The sequence below is a fragment of the Haliotis asinina genome, chromosome 7, assembly GCF_037392515.1.
Source record: "Haliotis asinina isolate JCU_RB_2024 chromosome 7, JCU_Hal_asi_v2, whole genome shotgun sequence".
NCBI lineage: Eukaryota > Metazoa > Mollusca > Gastropoda > Lepetellida > Haliotidae > Haliotis > Haliotis asinina.
In genome coordinates, this window is record NC_090286.1 from 67,013,451 (window position 1) to 67,039,375 (window position 25,925).

Here is a 25,925-nt window from a genome sequence, read left to right on the forward strand (position 1 = left end):
ATGCCAGGCTGGTATTGAAAGTTTTGATTGTTTATATATATATAACTGGTGTCTGTCAGATATTGCAAGATGGCAAATGTTCAAATAGATTATGTTAGTTTTTATCTGTAACTTAACACTAATCATCTGTTATAGAAGTCAAGACATGATTATTAGTTACATAAATTTGTTTATTTCTGTATGTCTGTATTATTTATAACATGAATCATATCAGTTTTTATAAATTTTGTGTTGAATTGACTTGAATTGTAATCCCCTAATAATCCCTTACTTAGCCCCTTTGTTGCACTATTAACTTTTGATTAAGTACAGGACAATGAAACTAGCAAGGTGGGAGAACACTGATGAGTCCCAAGTTGCAAGTTTTGGGGAGCTATTGAAGCATTCATCAGCGCCCCTTTAAAACTTAAACATCATGTGTTTGCATTTCCGTGCCATTCAGCAAACAGGCTGACTTTGTGGAAATGTCACTGAAGGAATTTACCAATTTTGTTTTCATGAAATATTACTTGACCATGACTGGCGTTTCCATTGTATATGACAACGCCAAACTTTGGGCTGACGATCTTAAACTGGTTGTTAGTGTCGGAGTTTAAGGAACAGTATGCTTATCGGTGGAATAAACTCGTAGCTGTCATCCTCCCAGAAGTCACAGGCAGGGAGAATGTTTGCTATTACCAGTAGCTCACAGTCTCAATCAAACTATTACTGTCACATTGTCGGTCTTGCTTAGACATTGTTGGGAAATAGGTATCTACTGACACCATAGACGTCTGGAAAATACGAATAACAAATTTATTCCACCTCATCCTATTCACATGCACGTTGATTATGTGCACTGTCTGTTGAACACCAACAACTGGTCCCTGCATTAGTAGCTCGCGACGGATCAACTCCTAGACAATGTAGTGCAAGGTGCTTATTTGTGCATTGTGCAACAAGTCTTACCTTTAAAGACATGCTAAATGGTGTTAGAGTGTGCTGTTTTCACGATAAATGTAGCATATCCGTACGCAAAATGTGCTCCAACCGAGCAGCGTGTTATGGGAAGATATTCACCACTCGCGTTTGTCTACTCGCGGCGGAAATAGATATAAGCTATAAATAGCGACAGGCTTTACTAAGTGATAAAACCTTCAGCGTCAGATCTCAAGTTAGTTAGCGTTCTTGAGTTTCTGAGTGCTGACGGCTTTGCGTGCTGCTATGTTATGGAACATTGTAGAAAGTACGTCCGTCAATAGACTTGCGCAAGCCGTTAAGGCTAAGTTTAAGTCCGCTTATGAGATAGTATTAATGTACACCTGTGAGCTTAGCCTTCAGTACAGCATAGGACAATTCTAGCCTGTCATTAAATGTTGATCATATCTTTAGTAGACTAATGGCATTATTGGGGCGATATCACCAATAATCATGGATGCTTAATAAGGTACATAAGCACCCCGCATAATTATACTTCAGCACTGACTAAACAACATTACATCACTTGGAGAACTGACTGTGACCACCAAACTCGCCATTTGGTGCAGCCATATTTGCAATGGCTGGTGTGTGGTTCTCAGTAATATTTGCTCACATTGCTGTCTAACTCGGCATCAGGCTTATGGTGGAATTGGGAGGCAATGGTGTTGCCATCTGTTGTGATGCATCTGTGAGTCTGTTGGACTGATACAGGAATGTATGAGGCCGACTGACCTTCTAGGTTTGTCAGACCACATCAGGTTTGAATATAACCTCGGACACCTGGTGTAACTGGCCGCTGTTGCACTTGAACACAGACTGAGTGTAAACCAACACAACATTGGAGCTGTTTTATTGCCACGATGATGATAATGTTTCCAATATGTCTTGCTAGCCATTTCTATACTCATTTCTTACATTTCAAGGTCGGCCCAACAGCATGTAGAATAATCTTTTTAAGCTTAGCTTAGCTTTGCCACAGGCCCTAGATCAGGTTTCTACATAGGCTTCAGGTTAGGTTAGTGCACTGGAGATGAAAGATATTGTCGGATAATGATGTACGGCGGGTAGGCTGCACGTTACGGATCCCCGGAAGTCATAGGTTTAGGGTCAGGTTAAGTGTTAGGATTGGGAGAGGGGTTAGGATTAGGCTTAATTGCGGGAGGCAGGAGCTCCTAAAGTGGGGTTAGGGTTAGGATTTGGTGAGGGGTTAGGAATAGGGTCAAGTACCGGAGGCACGGGCCCTTAAAGTGAAGTTTTACCTCGTGTCAGTTCAATTGCAGCATCTTGGGTCATTCTGTGAAAAGGTATATGTCTTGCAGTAAATATTCAGATGTAAGACACTCCTCTTTAAATTCCGTTTACTCTCAAATTCAAAATCTCAAACTCAAAGTATTCTCAAAGCCTTACCACCACATACAAAATAGCACCCTGTTTACTAGTAATGAACCGGATAGTAATGAACCGGATAGTAATGAACCGGATAGTAATGAACCGGATAGGGCAGAAATGATCTGCTTCCACATATACTACTTTATTGAAACAAATTTAGAAGATGTGTAGATTGTCCTGGTCAGTATACACATATGTATTGGCATATACATATATATTAGAGAAGGTTGGCACTGTTTCTACATGGGGCATTTGCGCAATACAATATCTTGCATCCATGGAAAGAAATACCTATCCTTTTTATTGTGAGTGAGTCTGTGTAAACATGCTATGCCAGAGCGTTCCGTAACATTTATGCAGCTGAAGGGTGGTTGTCGATACGGGTACTACAGGTATGTACCCTTGCCAAATTCACAATACCCTAAACGACAGACGAGTTCATATAATCCTCAACATGAAACGGAAGCTAGTTCCTGCTGTAGATCCCGTTCGACTGATAAAGTGCATCTGCATGGTCGTTTCTAATATAATGTAGCCGCATGCACCGTAAACAATAGTAAGATACTTCCCATCAAGTATACCGTGGAGTGAATGGAGGTTTGTCTAGGGTGTATGGAATATGTGCTGTGGGGTAGCTATCTGTAGTGGGAGAGACCTGGGTCAATAGACCGATCCAGTCCGGGCCGATAAGCCCCGCCCACTCCGTTTTTTGACGTTTAGGGGGACAACCTCTGACAATGGTGTCACCGCCGGTGAAACGTATGTACATTGAGAACGGTGTTGATGAATTTTGCTTGTGGTACTTTGGTATCCGTAGTTTATGAATGATATCTAAAGGGGAAAGGTTTACGTATTTTATTTTTAATGTATCTTATTTGACAGACAGTAATTAGCGAGTGAAAATGTGTTATATGACCGATGAAAAATCGTCTCGGCCAGCGGCTGCGTGTTGGAAGCGTATTTTTTGTCGAAATAATTAATCTATCTGGCATTTCACGTCCGTCTAAGATACTAGCAGGGAAGTGAAACTGAAGTGTGTTATTTGTTTTTTACCTCTAGACTCCCATCGTAATTCTATAATAAACCGGGATCACAACCACATGTTCAAGTTGCAGATCGTTTCGGTATCTATAAACATTGTCAACACTGCGCGAGGAGCCTTCAGTTCGATCTCTTATCCGATGTTCAAATTTAGTTCAATCACCTATGTGAAATCATGGGTTTATACCTTTGAGTAACAAACCAGAAAAATATTTCCATACTAGTAGAAACATAGTCAGAAGCAAATATTCAGCAGCTAATCTTCAGTAAATCTCTACAAAATTTCCCTCTTCAAATCTGTACACCATCCTTAAATGTCATTGATTATATGGAAATATATTTTTTTAATCATCCTCTTCAATTTATTTTTCTGTGTGTACTTTTTTGTGGAATCCTAATTTACAAATTTTCACAATACTGGACTTCATGAACTGCTAGCGTTTATGTTCAGGTACATAACACCTCCATAACACTGAAGATCCAAGATACACTCTGTACCTGTACACTGACCCATCTTTCAGAAACAATAAAATCCCTGAACAGAATCCATCTTAATAAACACCATTTTGGCTCCGTCATGAAACATTGGTAACCTCCTCAAAAGCTGGTGATTTCTAAGAAGCATTACATCAAATCTGTGTTAAATGTGTGTTTCAATATACATGAATAGTCAACTGTGATTTTGTAAGTTATTCTGTTACAAGACCGAGTAATGCCTCACCAGGGTGTGGCCAAAACGTAGCATTTGTTTTGTCTTGTTTTTCAAACTCTCTGGATGTTGAAGCAATTTTCATATGAGTGACGATACGAGTAATCACTTTAAGACTAATCTTATTAGCAAATATATTATTTTTTAAAAAAAAAAACATCTTAAAGCAGAAACTAATTTACTAAGGAGCCAAGAAACTAGTGCCAAGTTATTGCTGTGCCATGACATGTCTGTTAGTCTTGTCTAAGTATCCCTGATTCTGCTTTTAAACCACATGAATCGAATATGTCACTCAGTTAGGTATACTTATAATTGACTATATTACTATTTATTTTATTACCTTTCTACGTTTACTAAAGGATGCAAGATTTTTAAAAGGTATCTTGCTACCATTTCCATTGAAGTAATTAAAAAGACAGTTTTACTGCGGTATGTTATGAACACGTTTCATCTCATGTTTTTGGCTATGAACTCTCGTTCGAGAACAGTCCCAGTGAACTTGATAGCGGCGACTCAAGTACTATGAATCCGACGGGTCGCACCCTAGAACTACCACGTGGGTGGTATGATGGAGAGTCTTGTCCAGTGGGTACACAAACTAATATTTCTTGCGAAACTGTTCCATCTGAAAATGAGCACTCACAATTATTTATTAATAAACCAGGTCAAATTAGTCAAATTAGCGTTCTAAGTGTAAACGTTTGTGGACTGAGAAATAGACTTAATTTTCCAGAATTTTTGGAACTTGTAAATAATTTTAACTTTGTTGCTCTTCAAGAAACTAAAACAGATGTACTTGATGATATTGAAATTGATGACTACAAACTGTTTTTGAAACACAGAGCCCTGGGTGAGGAACGCTCAGGGGGTATTGGTCTAGCAGTTAAAGACTGTTTCTCCAAATATATCTCTTTAGCGGATTTTGATTCAGAATATATTCTATGTTTTAACATATCCAAGGTAGCTTTTAACAGACGATATTATGATTGGCGTCGTGTACCTCCCCCCTGAAGGATCCAAGTACGCCACTACTGACATGTTCGATCAGTTAGAACGGGCACTGTTATACATGTATTCTCAATCTGAAATTGCCATTCTTACTGGCGACTCTAATACCCATACTGGAACATTGTGTGATTATTTAAGTTTAGATAAACATTTGTTAGAAGAGTTAAATATAGACACTGATGAAATGTCACATGACTTAGATCCTGAAATTGTTTTAGAAGAGCTTCGCATCCCGCTAAAGCGATACTCGTACGACAGACATAAAATTAATAATTACGGACATACATTGATTGATATCTGCAAAAAATTCAATTTGTTCATATGTAACGGTAGAATGGATAAAGATGCAAAGTTAGGAAAAGTTACTTGTAAGAACACAAGCACTGTTGATTATGTCATATGTTCTAATAGATGTTTACCATATATTAGGAACTTTGAAATTGTTGATTTGTCCCCTCTCTATTCAGATGTACACTGTCCTATAGCATTCTCGTTATCAAACATAAATAGCAGATTGCATACTAAGGCATTTAAATCATTTACTAATAAACCTGTAATTACATCGATGAAACCAAAAAGATATGACTCTTTAAAAAAAGGACCAATACAGGAGCAATATTGATATTACCCAAATAGACGAGATCAGCACATTATTAAGTGAAGTGGCTGCTGACGATACGAAGGTAAATGAATTAGTAAACAAAGCAACCGTGGTTTTCTCGGATGTTCTTACAAACGCAGCTAGGAATACGTTCGGCATACGTCCTTCTCTTCCACGTAATTATACTTGTAATTATAAGAACAGTAAATGTAACAAACCCTGGTTTGGAAAAGAATGTATTCAGAAACGTAGACACTACCATAAAGCTAGAATAAATATCGAAAACACATTAATGATGCAAATCATATCTACTACCGCCATGCAGCTAAGGAATATAAAAAATGTATGAACAAACATATGAATAGATACAAGTGTAAACTAGCCACCGAAATTCGAAATAAACAGAAGAAGAACCCAAGGGAATACTGGAAATTACTGCATAAACGGAAACAGACTCATAATGATTCTTCCCCTAGTATCAAGGAGTTATATGAATACTTTAGGAACATTAACGCACAAGGGTGTAATGATACAGTCTCTGAACATATTACTGATACGGATGTATACATAAACTGCTCAACTCTTAACGCTACCATAACACAGAAGGAAAAACTCCGATGTAGTCTCACAACTAAAAAGAAACAAAGCATCAGGTGAAGATCTTATAGAAAATGATTACATGATTGACTCCATAGATTTATTTCTCCCATTCCTAGAAAATCGTTTTAATGTTGTATTGGACACAGGAGAAGTTCCAGAATTATGGTTAATTGGAGTCATCAAACAAATCTACAAAGGTAAAGGTAACTCACGTGATCCGAGTTCATATAGACCGATTGCAATCTTAAGTTGTCTTGGAAAGCTTTTTACTAGCATACTTAACTGTAGATTATCCAGATTCTTTGATACCAATTCTTTATTATCACCTTGTCAAGCCGGATTTCGTAAAGGTTACTCTACGGTCGACAATATGTTTGTTCTAAACTCAGTCATTGAATTTCTAAAGCATAATAAGTACAAGCTGTACTGTGCTTTCATTGACTTTTCTAAAGCATTCGATAATGTCTGGAGAGTTGGCCTTTGGTCAAAAATGTTATCTTATGGTATTCAGGGAAAGTTCTTTACATTAGTTCAAAATATGTACTCTAACATCAAATCAAGTATAGAGTTTAACTATGAAAAATCGGCATCTTTTCCAAGTTTTTCGGGGGTCCGACAGGGAGAAAATCTCTCTCCTTTATTGTTCTCTATTTTCATAAATGATTTAGAATTATGGTTAAAAACATTTGATTGTAATGGCGTTGATATATCTATTAATAACTATGATATGAATGTAATCTACATACAGCTTCTGGTACTTTTATATGCAGATGACACCGTACTATTTGCTACCTCAGCAGCATCCCTGCAAAGGTCCCTGGACCAGTTTCATGGGGATTGTCAGATGTGGAGACTGACTGTAAATAGTGATAAAACTAAAGTTGTTATTTTTAGAAGTGGGAAGTGTAGAGTAAATAAGCTATCGTTTCATTATGGCACAAATGAAATTGAAATAGTAAATAATTATAACTACCTGGGGTTTAATTTTCACAAAAATAGAAAGATTTCCTTCGGTATTAATGTACTAGCTACACAGGCAAAAAAATGTATGTTTTTGTTGTTGAAAATGGCAAGAAATAATGACTTACCTCTAGACTGTGTACTTAAAGCGTTTGATATAATGATTTTACCTATCATGTTGTATGGCTCTGAATTTTGGGGCCATGGTAAAATTGATATACTTGAAACCGTACATATAAAATTTTGAAAACTGGCCTCGGGTCTCAGAATGTCTACACCGAATTACTTCTTATATGGTGAATTCGGAAGATGTCCTATCAGTATCCATGTATCTAAAAGAATTATTTGTTATTGGCATAAACTTACTACGACCATGTCCCAATCCAAATTATCGCAGGTAATCCATAATCTCATGTCACTAGATAGTGTAGTAACTAATCATTCCCATCCTTGGCTTAAATTTGTTGAAAATATCTTATACTCATGCGGACTTAGCAATGTGTACATGTTCCCTAGTAATTTTAGTCGAACCTGGTTGTTGAATATGGTAGAATGCAGATTAAGAGATCATTTTCTTCAAGATTGGAGGAATAAAATAGAAATGAGCTCTAAGGGACAATATTATAAATATATTAAAACTCTACCCTCATTTGAAGCCTTTCTATTCTTGCCCAAGCATATTTATGTTCCATTATTAATATTCAGAACTTCCAATCATTGGCTACCAATTGAAACCGGGCGCTGGAATAAAATTCCAAGAGAAAATAGAACCTGTAAATTATGTGACTCCGAAGCAATTGCAGATGAGTTTCACTACATTTTTCGCTGCCCTGCCTTTAACGAATCTAGAAAAAAAATTAATACCAACCAAATTATTGAAACACTCAAACACTGTATAGTATAAAATTTTGTTTACTTGTTTAGATTTCACTGTACAAAAAAACTTAGCAAACTTTGTGAATGTTATCTCTTCTGCTATAAGAACTGTTAGGAAACAGACATGTCATATCATCAACTGATTTGTTATAATATATTGTCAGACTCTGCCGCCATTTTGACTGTATGTAAAGATTGATGTGTTTACCATGTACTCTCATACCGCCATTGGTGGTCTTTGGAGAATAGATGAAGTTGAAGTTGAAGTTGACTAAAACGATAAGCGAAAACAATTTTGTAGCTACAAAAAATATCCGTGTTTATGACATGTGCGAATCCTTAAACTGCTAGTTGTTGTCATCTAATTGCTAATGGTTTTGCCCATGAGCGAAAGTGTGGAAATTCATGCAAATTCTCAACTTCGAGCAGACGTAGGTTTCCAGAACGACGGTGCAGACAATTAACTGATCGTGAGGCCTATCGCATTCCTTGATCAATCTCACATTTTTTGTCTTCACCAAAAAGGTTTGTTGCGCGCCCGGCCTGCTGATTGGCCGAAATCGACGCATGCGCCAGCTTTGATTGACAGACTGGATCGGTCTATTATAACACTTGTTATTTAACTTTATGTATTTTTCGATACTAGTTTATCGACCTATCACAAAGTTAATCGGCACTAACTACTTCATTGACATCTTGGCTTTAAAACTCATTTGAGGTTCACTACCATGTCGTTACAAAGATTTTACGTATCAAATTCAATGACGACCCTGAAAGATCCAGGGTAGAATAGGTCTTCAACCGTCCATTCTTGCCACAAGAGTGGACTATGCTTGTCGTAAGTGGCGACTAACGGGGATTGGGTGGCGAGGCTCGCTGACGTGGTTGACACGTCATCGGTTCCCAACTGCGCAGATTGATGTTCATGCTGTTGGTGATTTATTATATTTACAGACAACAAACCTGATCTTGTCCTTTTTGATAAAGCCAATGAATTTACTTATATCATTGAATTGTCTGTCATTTTTGACAGCAACGCGATTGGCAAGATGCAGGAAAAGCGTGATACATATGCGGACCTCGCCTTTGAAATGTCTATCTTCCATCCCAAATACACTGTCGTCAGGCTCCCCATTGTTCTCGGTGCCCTTGGTTTGGTACCTCCTGATCTCTTGGTGTAGATCAAGAGAGTGCCCGGGTTCTCCACCGGGAGCACAGCCCTTCTGACAATCTGGGTAATTCAGAAGGCTGCAGTGTTGGGGAGCCTCCATTGTCAGCGGACACTCCTTGCTGGGTTCGACCACAGTCCGTTTGATTCCAATTGAGACCGATGAATACTTTGCTCGTATCATGGTTTTCTTAGAACGGGTTCAAAATCAATTGGTACCAGCACTGCCCCCCAAAAGTCTGATTGTCATGGATAACGCTCCATGTCATGGCGCTCAAGTACCTAATACAAAGGCCCCAACATGTAACAGTAAGAAAGGGGACGTGATAGAATAGTTGCAAAACAAAGCGATATCGTATCCAGAAAAAGCAACCAAACCTGTTCTGTATGACATCATAAAGTCAAAAAAACCCACACCTGTCTTTAAGGTTGATGAGTACCTTACAGAACATGGTCATTCAGTTTTGCGATTGCCACCCTATCCTTGCGATTTAACCGATTAATCCAATTGAACGCATTTGGGGTATCATGAAATCGGATGTTGGCAGGCAAAACGTAACATTCAAACTTCGGGAAGTACAGACGATTGTTCAACAGTCAATAGACACCATCACGCAGGAAACATGGCACAAATGCGTTGAGAAAGTTGAGAATGAAATAGAAAGACATTATTGGGAACAAAGTGGACTGGACCATGCCACCATCAAGCCAGTCGTCATCAGGGTAGACGCTGACGACAGCGACACCGATTCGGAGAACAGCGTCCTCTGAAAGTGGCAACATCTCAAACATTGAACATCTCAAGTGGTAACCAGATAACGGCTTCGCATCTGCATCTTCACAATACACACTTGTTGATTCCTGGCTGTTCTACCAGCAAGTGGAATCAAACGGACTGTAGGCAGCGTCCCATTCGCTGTCTAGGCTGCGTGTAGAGGGTCGAGGGCCTTGAGCTGATGATGAGCCTTACCAGCCTGACTGTGCCAGGATCGCTCGAACCCTCTCTGCTGCATTTCTACCTTAATCTGTAAAACATTGTTCGTTCGTTCGTTCGTTCGTTCGTTCGTTCGTTCGTTCGTTCGTTCGTTCGTTCGTTCGTTCGTTCGTTCGTTCGTTCGTTCGTTCGTTCATTCATTTATTTATTTATTTATTTATCTATATAGCGCGCATATCCAGGCAACTAGTGCTTGCACAAGGCGCTGACATATATTTCCTTCGATCACTGGATGTTAATATCAAAGGCCAAAGTATTATCAGTCTCAACCCCCTGGGGAGTAAACAACTCTTGCTGCATCTAGGCGCGCCGAGTAGCTGTCTCATCCTATCGAGGTACCCATTCACAGCTGGGTGGACTGAGACACATAGTTACCGTAGTTTGTCCAAGTTTACTGCACGTTGCTGTACCCACAACTGGGTTTTTGCACGTAATCACTGGCCACCATGTGGTCATGTGGAATCGTGGGTTCTTTTAAGTGCTCAGGGTTATGTACTGTACTCAAGGGGTTGTGACAAGATGTGAAGAGTCTGCACACAAAGCTGACACCAAGGTATTTATAACCGGTCACAGGTGGGCTCCATCCCGACACCTCAACCTCGATTTATCACGAGACTCCCGCTTTATTCAGCTCGCTCACGGCTCGCCCACCGAGATAACTGATTTGTCTTTTCCAGACTCGATTATTTATCGACCGTCGCTTTATACCTGGAATATCGCTGAATGCTATGTAAAATTAAACTCACACTCTCCTTCAAACACAGTAACTGCATGTGCTACATCTAGGTGTGTAAGGGAGAACAGGGTTAGGGTTAGGGTTAGGGTTAGGGTTACCCTAACCCTAACCCTCTGTAAGGGAGAACAGGCCTTCACAAACATCCAATGCTTGTCATGAAAGGCTATTATGCTTGTCGTAAGAGGCGACTAACACGATCGGGTTGTCAGGTTCACTAACTTGGTTAACACACGTCATCTAGTCCCAAATGCGCAGATCGATGCTCATGCTGATGATCACTGAATTGTCTGATCCAGACTCGATTATTTACAGATAGTCTGTTACATATATATTTAAGCGCCCAAAGGATCATAGTCTGTTATTCTTTTCTTGAGGAATATGCCCTTTTTTATGTTACAGCTTTTTATGTAGATGCTACTTACATATTTTGTATTGTTTTGTAATTGTTAACCCTCTCCAAGGAATAAAGTTGTAGATTCCAATGCACTATGGGTTAATGTGCTGCTATATTATCTCGCCTGAGGCTGACGCGGCAGATCTACGGCTGCCTTCAAGTATAACAGGAAAACTCCGTCCGGTGTGTGCAAGGTTCAGTTCTTATCATAATGACTGGACTTATTCTAAAGGTTATGCTGAGGAAAGAGAAGCAATAAACACTATCCGAGAAACACTATCAAGGTTAAGGGCACGCCGCGAAAAAGTCTACACTTATTCCCCAATTATCGTTCAGAAGTTGACAGAATTATTACCGAAATTCATGAAGTGCCTCTTCAAGTGCAAAATGTTGAAAACATACCAGATCCAGAGTTGTCCATATCAATAAGTTGGCAATCTCTGGTCATTTTATAAACTCATCTTCTTTGTACAGTACTGACATTGAAATGATTGAACATTATGTATAGGAGAAAACACGCCTCCGAGATTTCGGTGGACAATGCAAAACCGGAGGGGGGTGGGGGGATTTCCCGACCCCGATGTTTTTACGTTGTCTACGAAAACCTCGGAGAAGCGTTTTCTCTAACATATGTACCGTCAATGATGGGTAAATACAATGTGGATGATAATTTGATGAAGCTACATAACAATAACTGAAGCGTGCGTAAAATCAATTTAATGACAGTAAATATAAGTAGATAATTTAACCTTACCAACTTCGTCGGCCCGTTGGCTTAATCTTGATTTTTCAATTGATTTCAAACACTCATGTATCATTTGAATGTTGATGCTCATATAAAGTAAAACCTGGGAAGTGGTTTTACTAACGAAAAGTAAAACCTGGGAAGAGGTCTTTCTAGCGAAAAGTAAAACCCGTCCCCCCAAAACAAAAACCTCAAATGCGGTTATTCTGGGAAAACAAGAGATGACCTAATATACAGGGAGAAACACAGTTTAGATTTATATAGCCTATGCAGACTAAATATACTAAGTCAAAAAAAGAAACATTCTTTCTTCAGGGCACTATAAAAGAACAAGAGATGGTAAGATAGTGAAATTGTTATTATTTCAGTGCTGAGATCTGTGTGATGTACTCGATACAATGACAGTGCCACAATCAGTTCCATTAGGCTACACTACCGTTCCAAAACATGGGTATACAGAATGTCAAGTCACAAGAATCTATTTGTGCATCTATGTATCTATGCGTGTATCTATGTACCTATGCATCTGTGTACGTATCTATGTATCTATGTATGTATCTATGTATCTATGTATCTATGTAAAAAAATTTCAGATTCAGGATTCAAATCATAAAAACATGAACACCCAAACCTACATTTAATTTATATTTCAGACTCAAGGTTGATTTTTCTTCAGATTCGGGATTCAAACTCCAAACCTGAATATTTTGTTCTGCTATGGTTAAGAATTTGCCGTGACAAACGATGTAAGAAACCCCCTGTGAACCAACAAAACAGAACAAAGACATGTCTAAAACGTTCATATAGTATATTATTAGATCTAAGAAAGAGAGCAAGTTATACAAGGTCAAGAAAGTCAATTTCACAATACTGATTTCAAACACAATACAAGTGAGACAAAATCTAAGGCAGTGGGTAACAAAATATAATATAGCAAACTCACCAAAGTCTTAGTGTGAAAGATAAACAGTCGTGCAGAATGCAACACAGTGATCGGTCTGACGGCGGTTAATGTAGATCAAACGTTGGCAGCTATTTATGATGCTACTCCAATGATATGAATGTGTGTCCCACAAGATGGCAACTAGCCTTTTTATATATATTCAGTCATTTCCCGAAAGTTCGAGCACATACGACCATCGCCAGTACTGTAGAAATCTCTAGCAGTCTCCCAGAAGTAACACATAGAAAACCAAGGGCAGATAATTTCCTGACAGTCTACTACCAAAATCTTAAAAATGCTGACCATCTATTATACGAAATGTGATCCATCATAATTATTATTCATAACACTAAGCGTTGTGACCCAATAATAATTATTACTTAACTAATAACAAAAATATACAGAAAATACACACTCGTAACACTCGTCACCATACATTTCCACTCTGGAAAGTGCATCAGCACAAACATTGTCTTTGCCTTAAATGTGTTTGATCACAAGATTGAACCCTTTCAAGGTCAAACTCCACGTCATAAGTCTTTAGTTCTTCTTCTTTATTTTGAGAAGAAAAGTCAAAGGATTGTGATCAGTAAAAACTTCAGGTGGCAAAGTGGTGGTACCAAGGTACATTTCAAAAGGCTGTAAAGCTAACGAAAGACCTAATGTCTCTTTCTCAATGGTAGAATAATTTCTTTGGTGCTTGTCAAATTTCTTTGAAAAATAACAAACTGGATGTTCAATCCCTGAATCATCCTCTTGAATCAGGACTGCACCTGCATCAACATCACTTGCATTTATTTGCGATTTAAATGCTTTCTCAAAATTTGGTGCCTTCAATACTGGAGAATTCATGAGTATGGCTTTGACTTTTCCAAATGCAGTCTGACAACTGCTATCCCACTGAAATTTTCCCCAAAAGGTTGGTAAGTGGAGATACAACATCTGAGAAGTTTTGACAAAACTTTCTGTAATAGCCAGCCATACCCAAGAATCTCATGAGTTCTCTCTTAGACTGAGGTACTGGAAAATGTACAATTGCTTTAACTTTAGCATGAACTGGTTGTACCTGGCCGTGCCCTACAACATGCTCTAAAAATTCAACTTGTGCCTTCCCAAATTCACACTTGGCAAGATTCACAGTTAACTTTGCCTCAGACAGTCTTTTGAAGAAAGTACAAGTCCTTTTCAGATGGTCATCACATTCCATGTCGTAATCGATGACATCATCCATGTAAGCCTCAACACGATCAAGGCCTGATGTTGATGAGTCTCTGGAACATCGCTGTAGTGTTCTTCAGACCAAACGGCAACACCTTGTATTGATACAGTCCATCTGGTGTAGCGAATGCCAGTATTTTCTTTGTACGGTCTGTAAGTGGAATCTGCCAGAAGCCCTTCAGTAGGTCAAACTTAGGAAGTTACAAGAGCGTCTTGTGTTGGACGCAATACAGTGCTTTAGTCTCTTTTGTGGTCTGCCTCGGCTCCTGTTCCCTAAGCAGAGTTCACCGGACATGGGTTGGTTGCTTAAGCAGTCTGTGGATCGCGTGACCAAACCATCGGAGCTGGGCTTTCAGGACCATTGAGTATCTTGAGGTGAGAGACTAACAGAGAGTATCTTGAGGTGAGAGTCTAACAGAGACCATGCTGATCCTCTATGCTCTGTCCAGGACCCCAATGAATGTTCATGACTACTCTTCAACTGCGAGCGTCTTGTGTATGCGGTCCACGTCTCAGAAGAGACTTGTGAGAGTGACAGCCTTGTACACCTTGAGTTTCGTGGAGAACTGATTGTTGTGCTGGTTCAGGAAACAAAATCGGAGATGACTGAGAGCTTAATTGTGTTTGCAGATCATGGCGTTGACCATCGTATGTTAGTTACCATTGTCGCTTATGGTGTTGTCGAGGTCTTCATTCAGATGTCCTTGATGGTGGAGGAATAGTTGGGTGCCGCTACGTGTCTAGACGAAATCAATACCAAACTTGACTACACTGATGTGATGTTTATCAGTGGTTACCCCTCAGTAGTGTACCATGCCACCCTGGCGTCGTTCAATTGTTCTCGGTCACGTGACCCCCATTGTGACGTCATTCGATTGTTCTCGGATGACGTCATGAGTTGGTGTGTACGAGGTGTGACGTCATTCGATTGTTCTAGGATGACGTCATCACTTGGTGTGTACGGGGTGCAACGTCATGCGATTGTACTGTAATGACGTCATGAGTTGGTGTGCACGAGGTGTGACGTGGTCTTTAGCGACGGGGGTGTTGCTAAGCAACGGTGGTTTGTATGCGCGATCTCGCGGGATCTCGCGAGAGGAAGCGTGTTTCAAGATGGCGGCAGACGGACGACACGGGGACGGGACGAGGGAGGGAGGGAAGGGATGGGAAGGGAAGGGAAGGGAAGGAGAGGGGGAGGAGAGGGGAGGAGGGAAGAGCGGAACGACTGCGATGGGATGCATCGTGTTTCAAGCAGTCTTTAGGGAGCATGTGGGTGGCCCTGAAAAGGGCCGTTGGTATTGTTTGGGGTTGGTTTATGACTGTGGTCCACTGCTGCTGTCGCTGGAGACATCATCGTTCATGGGTTCAACAAACTCCAAGATGCGTTGCATGAGAGTGTACATGGTGTCCATGCGTTCTTGAACGAGAATGATCTTGTCGTGGAGACGAGTCAGTAGGCGATTGTCTTCCTGTTTACTCACTTTCTTCGGCGGTTCACTTGACTGGTTGGTGGGAGCCGAACGTTTCGAGGTCTTGTTAGGGCAGTTCATGCTCTTGTGCTCTTCATGGCCACAGTGACGACAGGGATATGGACAGTCGTAACTGCGATGACCTTCGTTTTTATCACAGTTGTAACATGTGTCGTTATCGTGCTTGTTGGTACTGCCGTTGTTGGTCTTCTTTGGGCATATGTAATGGCGATGCCCTTGAACACCACACTCGGTACAGGTCACCTTGGGGCAGTGCAGATAACTGTGGTCATCTGTTTTGCACAGGCGGCAACGAAAGGACACAGAGGAGGCGGTGTCGGCGACGGTGGGAGACGTCTGCATGCTTCAAACTTCAGTCAGCAACTGATGAGGAAAGTTGGAAAAACTCGAGTTTATATAGAGTCGATGACGTCACGCTGGTGCGAACGTCATGGGCCTGCCCTTCGGAAACAAAATCACTCCACGAAATCCTGGTGCACTCCATGAACTCATGGATGACTGACGCTGGCCGACAAAGCCCAACGCTGCCAACACTGGCTCACACTGCTCAGTCTGCGGTGACGTCATAGGGTGACGTCATAAACCGTCTATATAAAGCCGGCTACGCGTGGGTCTTGTCAGTTCTCATCATGCCGTCCACGACCACGAACAGAGATGAACTTGAAGCAGAAGAACAGGAAGAGGAGCCTGCGCCCTTCCAGTTGGAAACGGCACCCAAAAGAATGCTCAAGAACTTCCGGACAGCCACCCATCGGTTCAAGCTCCAGTTCAACTCAGCTTGGCTACAGCGTCTCCAACCCAAAGATTTACCCGTCGTTCTCCGAGAACAGTTCAACGCCGTTTTGTTAGAGCTGAGAGACCGCGTGAACGGCCATGATGGTTATCGAGTCGGGTTGAGTTTAGAACACCCCGCCCTGGATTCCGACATTCGAATCAAGTAGAAAAAGTTCAACAAAGCACTCGTGAGTTGAACATCGATGACAGCATGGACATTTTCTTGCTCCACGTTGACGATCCTGAACACATGGGCGAGGGATACGGGCAACCCAGACACATTGTTGGTTTAAACACCTTTCTGGAAAACAAGCAATGCATCATTCAGATCAAGAATAAAAACGATCCACTCTGTTTTGCTCACGCCCTCGTCGTGGCCATGCATCATGCACTCAAACCCGATCCCGTTACGAAAGAATGGTCCAAGGAATGGAAGCCCCTATGCGACCATCGTAGACACGCTCAGCCCGAAGTCGCCAAGGCTTTATTGCATCAACTTGGGATTCCCGAAGGACTGTGTACAGGGCATGCCACGTGGGACTTGTTCCGCCAACGTTTACCGCCTGACTACCAACTCAAAAAATTTATTCTCAGGATGTCATGAATCGTCTCCTGTACAAAAGCGAGGTGCCTCAACCGACCAAAATCCTACACTTGTATCATCACCACCAATATTATGACGTCATCACGTCCATGACGGCTTTCACAGGTTATCACTATTACTGCGAAACCTGTGACCAAGGATACAGTAACCCACAAGATCATCGCTGCACTCAGGAATTTCGTTGTTCCTGGTGCCAGTGTCCTGGGTACTGTGGCGACATGGTCAACGAAGGGATCTCCTGCCTTCAATGCGGAGGATGGTTTCGCAACCCGACCTGGTTTCAACGTCATCAAACAGCCTCTGCCAAGCATCCCAGCACTTGCTCCACCATTCACACTTGTCAACGCTGCTATGCCAAAGTGAACGTGAGAAACATCCGGGGGATGGAAAACCACAAGTGCGGCACGAATCGTGATTGCAAAATCTGTAAAGAGCCCTTGGAACCCAACCACCAGTGCTACATGCCCGTCATCGAATCAACCAAACACAATGAAGAAGAAGATGATGGTGAAAACAGCGATGAAGACAAAGAACGGCAACAGCGTCAGTTTATCTTTTATGACTTTGAATGTACACAAGATCAAGGTACACATGTTCCCAACTTGTGTGTCGTCCATCTGGGATGTGGTAAATGTATTTCCGAGGCTTCAGATCAACTCTGCGCCAAATGCCCCTAGCGTAAAGAAGGTGAAGGACCTGGTCGCATCAAAGTTTTTCGAGGACCCACCACCTTGAAGGACATGGGCGACTGGTTGCTCAGTGTGGCCGAAAAGAAAACCGCGAAGAAACATAAACTGCAACCGTCAGACAAGGCCTCGAAACGTGCCAAGTCATCCTCCTCCTCCAATGCGGTCGAACCTCCACCACAAGAACAAGACCGAGGAAGAAGAAGAAGCCGAGGAAGAAAACGTTGCCATTGACGATGATGACGTCATCGTCATTGCACACAATTACCGTGGCTAGGATAGCCACTTGCCCGTGGAAACACTGCCTTATGGCTATAAGGGTGAGTGACTATGCCTGTGGACACAAGATGGTGACTGTGGTGGTTGCTGATCATTTCATGGACAAAAAAACTGATGATACTGTATACATGGTTTGTTTGTTTATCAAGAGTAATAAAACATTATGTTACGTATTGATATTCATGTGTCGTGTCATTTGTCTTCAGGGTTAGACCTGGTGGAGTCCATGGTCACCCTTTTTATGAGGATCTAGTTAGGCACAGACCTGGTGGAGTCCATGGTCGCACACCCTCCTAGCACCTCATTGGTCAAACCCTGTTGTCACATGTCATAAAGTCACGTGTCATAAAGTCACGCGTCATAAAGACCTCCTCAACTCAACTCCTCATTCCGACTTTAGTCGTCAGAGAGAGCACACACACACACACCTCTTGGTTTCAATCTGTTGCACCCCCAAGCCAAAAACCCAAGGATGCAGTCTGTTCACCGTGATAAGCTCAGGACAAATCGCTTCAGTCTCGTCGTAGCCATCAAAGATATCGAAGCTGTGGTCGACAAATTGGTGGAGTTTAAACTCCTTACCCTCTTCATAAAGGCTGACATCATGGAGGTACCACAAACCTCTTACAATCGGATCAGAGCTTTATTAGATGTTCTGCCCCGGCGAGGACCCCAAGCTTACACCCTCTTTTGCAAAGCTTTGAAGGAATGTGGCGAGACAGAAGCCATGAGAGTGTTGGGAGTAGAGACTCCCAGAGAGACTCCCAGAGAGACTCCCGGAGAGACTCCTGGAGAGTCTCCACCCAGTGACAGACGACAACTGACTCTGCAGGATGCTTGGGATCCTCGTAGAAGGCTGACCTTATGGAGTCACGGACTGACAGAGACAACCGAGTGATGTCATCCAAGGTCATGACGTCATCGCATGTGTATATATATAAAGAAGATTTTCTGTGAGACTTGTCATTCATTATGTTGTTCACGTTGCTATTTGTGTTCGCCACGTACCTGGAAGAAAGACACTTCTAAGAGCAGGTCAGACAAGCGGTGCAAGAGGCGGTGCAGAAGCAACAGGCTCGTGACGCCATGCGTGACGTCAATGCGTGACGTCATACCACGTGCAGCTGTGGGCTATAAAAACTCGGGGTCCATCGAGACGTCTTCAGTCGTACCAGTTCAGTCAGCATGCCAGCATCTCCACGTCAACACAGTAGGTATGGTTTTCACTTACTTAACTCAACAAAGTACGCGACCGCACAGAGCATTTGTAGGCCCGAGGGCATCATGCTTGCACAATGCAACCGTCAAAACGTTGATGTTAACATTTTTTTCAATTCCATGTTACAGGTACTAGAGATTGTCCACTGCTCCCTTCTTCCAACATGGACCACATCATGAGGGCTGAATACATCCAATCCCCTTCGAGGTACTTTGCTCTTCTCCAGGATGAACGTTATCATGTGAAGGACGTACTCATCATCAATGAGGACCTCATCTGTGTCACGTATACCGTTCGTAAGTCGGAAAAACACCCACCAAAAAGACACTGGTTCCTCCTCCTCCTAAGGACACCCCTGCCACGGCTCCTCCAAAACAAAAGAAACAGAAAACAGAAGAGGTTCCCGTCAAGGCATCCCCTAAGAAGGTGTCCAAGAGTATCTCTCACAAGGGTCCCTCTCCCAAGAGTGTCTTTGTCAAGAGTACCCTTCCCAAAGGTACCCCTCCCAAGGGTACCCCTCCCAAAGGTACCCCTCCCAAGGGTACCCCTCCCACTCAGAAGACGAAGAAGAAGGAAGCCCCTACCACCACCACCAAGGCAGCAGACCCACAGAGTGTCAAGAAACAGATGACGACTGATAGGTAAAGATGTTTGGATAAAGATTAGTCACTGAGGATAAGGTGGTTCCATGCATTGGGTAAGTAAACACCTCCGTCTCTGTTGATTGAGGGATTGTTCCGCTTGATTGCAATGGCTTCTAGGAGCTTCCGTTTTTTAAGTCATTGGCGTTCCTAACTAATGTCCTTGTGTTGTCCCAAACAAGCTTGTGATTGGGGTTGTGCATGATGTGTTCACATACAGCAGACTTCTGATCCAAATTTTGAACTGATGTTTTGGTTAGGGTTCTTTTAACCTGATAGCCAGTGGTCGACCAGTTTCACCAATATATGTCTCTTTACAACTGCATTGGATCTGGTAGATGCATCCTGCTGGGTTGTTGCATTTAGGTGTTGTTGGCCCACGTCCATTAGCTGATAGTAGCGTTTTCAGGTTGGTGTCGCTACGGAAGGCCATGATTCAACCACCTCATGCTCCTAGCTCCAAACTAGCACGCACCAAACCGGTGGCACGCAGATGAGTCAAACCCATCCGCCTTGTGAAACGCTTGCCTTTGGCAGAGAGTGTGACTATCAAAGGACGTTATCGGCTGTTGCAATGGTTTGCCATCGCCGTGAAAAATATGCCAGCAGGGCGTGTTCCTTTGAAAACGCAACACAAGACCTGGCTGTTGAGACACCAAGACGTGTTAACCAAGGGACAGAGAGCAGCAGTATAACACCTTGTTGGAACAGATGTTGGCGTTTCAAGACAAAGCAGCAGCAGCTGCAGCAGCAACAACAGCACGACGCACCAGCAACACGTACCCATGGAACGGAACCACGAGCACGACCAGGGAGGAAGGAACAACACCCCTCGGGAAAGGAGGGACTCCCCTTCTCCTAGCTGCTCCCCGTAAGTACGGTTTACTTACTGAATCACACTCTGGCCTGTGTAGAGGTCGCCTCGAAGTCTTAGGTCTACAAGTCTTAAGACTTAGAGAGCTGTCTTAGACCACCTAAGCATGGAGAGCGCGAAGTCGGTTACAGAGTCACTGACTCATGCTGTTCTTTAATTCTTTTGTTTCAGAACACTCCTCCTCCGACCTCATTCAGAATGACGTGGTGCAAACGATTCCTAAAACGCTGCAAGCCAAGGCCAAACAGTTGATGGCACGGATACAAGCCCATCCTGACTTGGGTTGGAATGAAAACGGTCAATTCGTGGTGGAAGGGGAACCCATGCCTGGGACTCACATGGTAGATCTCATCGATGATCTGGTGTGACAACGTACCAAAGCAGATCCTCCACGGGGTTCTGGCTCAGTATCTCGCTTCCAGCAACGTCCCTCATGAACTGATTGGCAGCCCTCTCCGCTGGTCCTGGATGATGAAAACGAAAGGATCAGCATCCACCACCCAGCAACCTGGCACACGACAGGCAACACCACCTGACACCCCTGTTAAACGTCCAGGAGGAGAAGCCTTGTTTTTAACACCACCTCAATCGAATCTTGCTGGCGTCAAGAAGAAGAAGAAGGCAGAGACTCCCTCTTCCCCTCTGAACCGAGTGCGTCAATGGATTGACTTTTAATCATTAAAGAGAGCAGAGGGTGACATCAACAACAGTGTTAGCATGAGACGTCCCAAGAGAAACAACAACAACAGCAGCAAGTCCTCCTCCTCCTCTTTGTCGCCTGCCTGGGCACGATGGCTTCACCATACCTATTACGATCCCAAACATCCGGCAGGCTATGGAGGGTGGCGTGGTTTTGCAAGCAGCAGTCAAACAGCAAGCAGTGGGATCCCGGAAGGGGAAATCCCAGAAGGGAAAACGACAGAAGGAGAAACCCCCACTCACGCAACATCAGGTTCGACAATGGTTGAAAACCCAGGACACGTACACCTTGCACAAACCTGCCCGACGGTCCTTTTCCAGGGATCATTACCGTGTGAGCGTTACCTTCGCATCTGCCTCAAAATCAAGAACACCGATTGTTCAGAAGGGTTTCTCCAAAATGCATCCATGTGTGAAACTGTTCGTGTACATATCATACAACGTGACACCCAAACTCACCAAAAAGGCACACATATCACGAAAGGCACGTGCTCTACATGCGATGGAAGAGAGAAAAACACATGTGTTCAGTTTTTAGTTGTTGGGGCTTAGGTTTGACAGTGAAAACTTGCCTCGTTAGTATTGGGAGAATAATAGTTTCTTGAGCCCAATTGTTAGACATTTAGTACTTAGAAATTTAGTGTTAAGACATTTAGCTGACGATATTTTCAAACGGGCCTGAAATTTACTGTATTTGTGAATACATTTCTTGTTGAATCAATTTGAGGGTCCCTTCAGTTCGTTTAGTTGGTTTTCACTGTAAATATTATTTAATTTAGTTTTGGTCCAAGGTTGAAATATTACCTACAGCCACCCAGTTTATTTTTGCACATAGTTTCTAGGACCCTTTCAGTTCGTTTAGTTTGGTGTATTTCTTTTCAGACTGTTTTTTAAAATAAAGACTTCCACTGTGCATTCCTCCGCTACATTTTTTGGTAGCAGAGCGTGGTTTGAATCTCAGTCGTTTTTTTAGGTGTTTAGTTCACATTGTACATTAGGTTGTGAAACCATACGGCAATGTCGTTAGGTAAAGAAGAAGTGTCAGTTAGTAAACTTGAATCTGGATCAAAGATAGCCGACCTTAAAAAGAAAAAGAGGGCTGCTAAAACGGCTTTAACTAAGGCAACAAACAAACTGACAGGCTTGTTAGAACAAGAGTATCCCAGTCGCAAGACTGTTAGGGGAACAATAGATCAGGTTTGGTCCTTACAAAATAAAGTCGTAAACATTATCTGTGATCTAGCTCTTGTCTACCACTCAGCTGGAGATCTTGAAAACTTTAAGAAAACAAACAAAGAGATAGATACAGTTGAGGAGACTATTGATGAAATGGTCACTAAAGCACAAGTGTTTTTAAACAACACTCTTAGTACTACTGTTTCGTCACACAGTGACTGTTCTGGTGTTGCAAATTTGTTCAACGATGAAGCAGTTTCAAAGCAGCTAAAGCAAGACAGTCAATCTTTATTATGCAAAGTAGATACTGCAAACGTAAAACCTACAAATGTAACTCACCAGAATACCTCTGCTCCTGTTCAATTAGACCAAGAATTAGGTGTTGGTAATAAGAGTCCACAGATTGGGCAGGACTTATGGCGTCAATTAAAGCGAGTTTCTATCCCGACTTTCTCAGGTAAGGTTCAGATGTATGACAGTTGGCGTGCTGCATTTATGGCATGCGTAGACAGTGCACCTGCTACAAATGAGTACAAACTCCTCCAATTAAAACAGTATCTGTCAGGCGAAGCAGCACAACTCGTCTCAAAGTTAAGTCATAGTTCATCTGCTTATAATATTGCCCTGGAAAAACTTGATAGAAAGTATGGGGGTAAACGTAGGCAGATATCTTTGCAGCTGGAGGAAATTGCAAATTTCAGACCAATACGTCCAGGTAAGATTAAAGACTTTGAGAAATTTGCAGATATGTTAGATGTTGTGGTCGTTAACCTTAGGGAAAATGACAAAATGGTGGAACTCAGCGACGGCTGTTTGTATGTAATTTTAAAGCAAAAGATGACTGAGTCGATGCTCGTGCAGTACCAAAGGTTTATTTGTGAACAACAAAGACAAAAGTCTGTTGAAACCCTCAGAGAATGGGTGTTGAAGGAATTTGAGTTTTTCACAATTGCCAGTGAAACAAAACATGGATTATCTGAAAAGTCACGATCTGAGAATAAGGGTTTGTCAAAATCTGATTCATTCTTTGGTGCTGATCCAAAGGTTGTCACCTTTCGTTGTCACATATGCCAGGCCACAAATCATACTGCACAAAACTGTGTGAAATTCAAATCTTTAGATGTCGCCAGTCGTTGGGCTAAGGCCAAATAGCTAAGACTTTGTTTTCGTTGTTTGGGCCCAAATCATGTCGGGAAAGCATGTAGTATGAATGAGACTTGTGGTATTGATGGCTGTAAAGCTAACCACCATCATGTGTTGCATGCTTTCAGTAGGAAGCCATCTGATCAAATATTGGAAAACAACGACAGCACTTTGCTTAAAAAAGAGAATGATCAAAGACAGGACACTGTCACCATGTCAACAAGCAATGCAAATCAACATTTCTGTGCTTTGAGAAAATTCCAGTTGTACTGAAGAATGGTAACAGGAAAAGTAGTATAGAGAATGATAGTCCGAAAACACTTTTCAAAAACCCCTCTAAAAAGCCTCATTTACTAAATGAGGCTTTGGTGGGACCATTAGCTCTTGCTATTATTACCCCTACTACAAAGCCACGCCATCACGTTTACCGTGACTTGGCAGGCGGTAACACTGTGCCGTACGGTACGATCAATAATTTGTTGTAAGTTTTGACTGACCATATAGGATCGGTGGCTCGCTTACGGCTATGTTATGTTTATATCGAGGAAACAGTTTAATGTGAACCGCCTACGATCTCTTTGGTGTTCATAATAAAGGCTTGCTGGGCTTTTTGTATTCCCTGTGCTATGTACTTTTTTTTCTCATCCTCGCTGATAGCAGACTTACGAGACTTGGATCGAATATCTTGTTTCATTCCGTTATATTTTTTGAGTTCAGAGAGGATTGAACTAAACTCCTCTTCTGAGATCTTACTGTCAGAGAGTGCCGTGGAAATTCGCTCACTCACTGTGTTGAGTTTTGCTTCGGCCAGAACCCTGATCTCGTCGTGTTTCAATGCCTTACGATTAAGCCTGCGTGATACTAACTTAAGCGCCAACCCTACCAACCCTACCACCCCAGCCGTTATTTCAATACCTAGCACTATAGGTGCAGCCACGATGGTGGTTAACAACCCAACGCCTGCCGCCCCTAGTCCCATGCTGGTTGCCATAAGGGTAGTGTCAGCCCCGTCCACGATATTGAAAGCTCTATTGTACTTTTTACATAGTGCTTTCCGCGTGTCACGGTCTTGTTCTAGTTGACGTTTTACATCACATAACTGCCTCAAGCGGAACCCATCTACGGTTTCCAACGTCTTCGCTACTTCCTCTACGACTGGGTACAGGCCCATCCTATAATGTATATTTTGAAAGATATTTTAATTGGGGTTCAGTTAATATTCTATCAATGTATTTGAAGTCTATAAGTTCTAGACTGTTAGTCAGGGTAATAGGTGAGAGGCTAATAGGATTTATTGGTATAGAATGAACCCCACTGAGACTTATTAAGCGGTTTATAGGACCCGTGGTATCCTGTTGTATAACAATACGGCAATATTTGCCTTTGTGTATGCTAAACCAGCCTATTGCCACCCCGGGTAAAATTTGGTGTCTTATTAGGCGGTCTCCATTGTCTAAATACTCAAAGAAGACTTCTATGATGAGTGTGAAAGGGGGGGTTATTATTTCAGGATTACTAAATGTTAATTTATTTTCGAAGAAAGCCGATAACCCATTCATGCTACTTCTTATTAATGTCCTCTCCGGAATGAAATCCCCGACCCAGATACCGTTATTCCTAATCTTAGAGATACGCCCAAATTCAGTTAATGTGATATAAGGTGAGGTGGGTGTTAAGTTGAGCAGCCATTTAGGCTCTTTAAAATCTAATAACGACACCCGTTTGTACACGTTGTCTTCGAATTGTAGGATGTATAATTCACCTTCCTCACCAGGCTGATCGAATCCCTCTGTATCTCCCAGGTCGTTAAGTGTAGTGTTGGGATGATGACTAGTCATTATTATACTATTACGATATAATTTCCAACTGGTTTTCTGATAATAATTCAGGGGTTAACTTAATACCCATGAAGTGTATGTTGTCAGGCAGGAAGATATTGATTAGTGATATCTTGTTTTCTACGATCACGTTGACCCCCTGCAGACTGGTCTTGGAGTC

The 25,925-nt window shown here is 42.1% G+C and overlaps 1 protein-coding gene across 1 annotated transcript in view; it reads right to left on the reverse strand.

The window, feature by feature from the left end:
- Positions 1–1,095, reverse strand: part of LOC137290450 (ankyrin repeat domain-containing protein 29-like) — a 154,026-nt gene extending 152,931 nt beyond the window's left edge. The window contains exon 1 of the mRNA XM_067821390.1: positions 949–1,095. Within this exon, the coding sequence (XP_067677491.1) occupies positions 949–960 (12 nt within the window). The 5' untranslated portion in view covers positions 961–1,095. The remainder of the gene's footprint in view (positions 1–948) is intronic.
- Between the last annotated feature and the right edge of the window lie 24,830 nt (positions 1,096–25,925).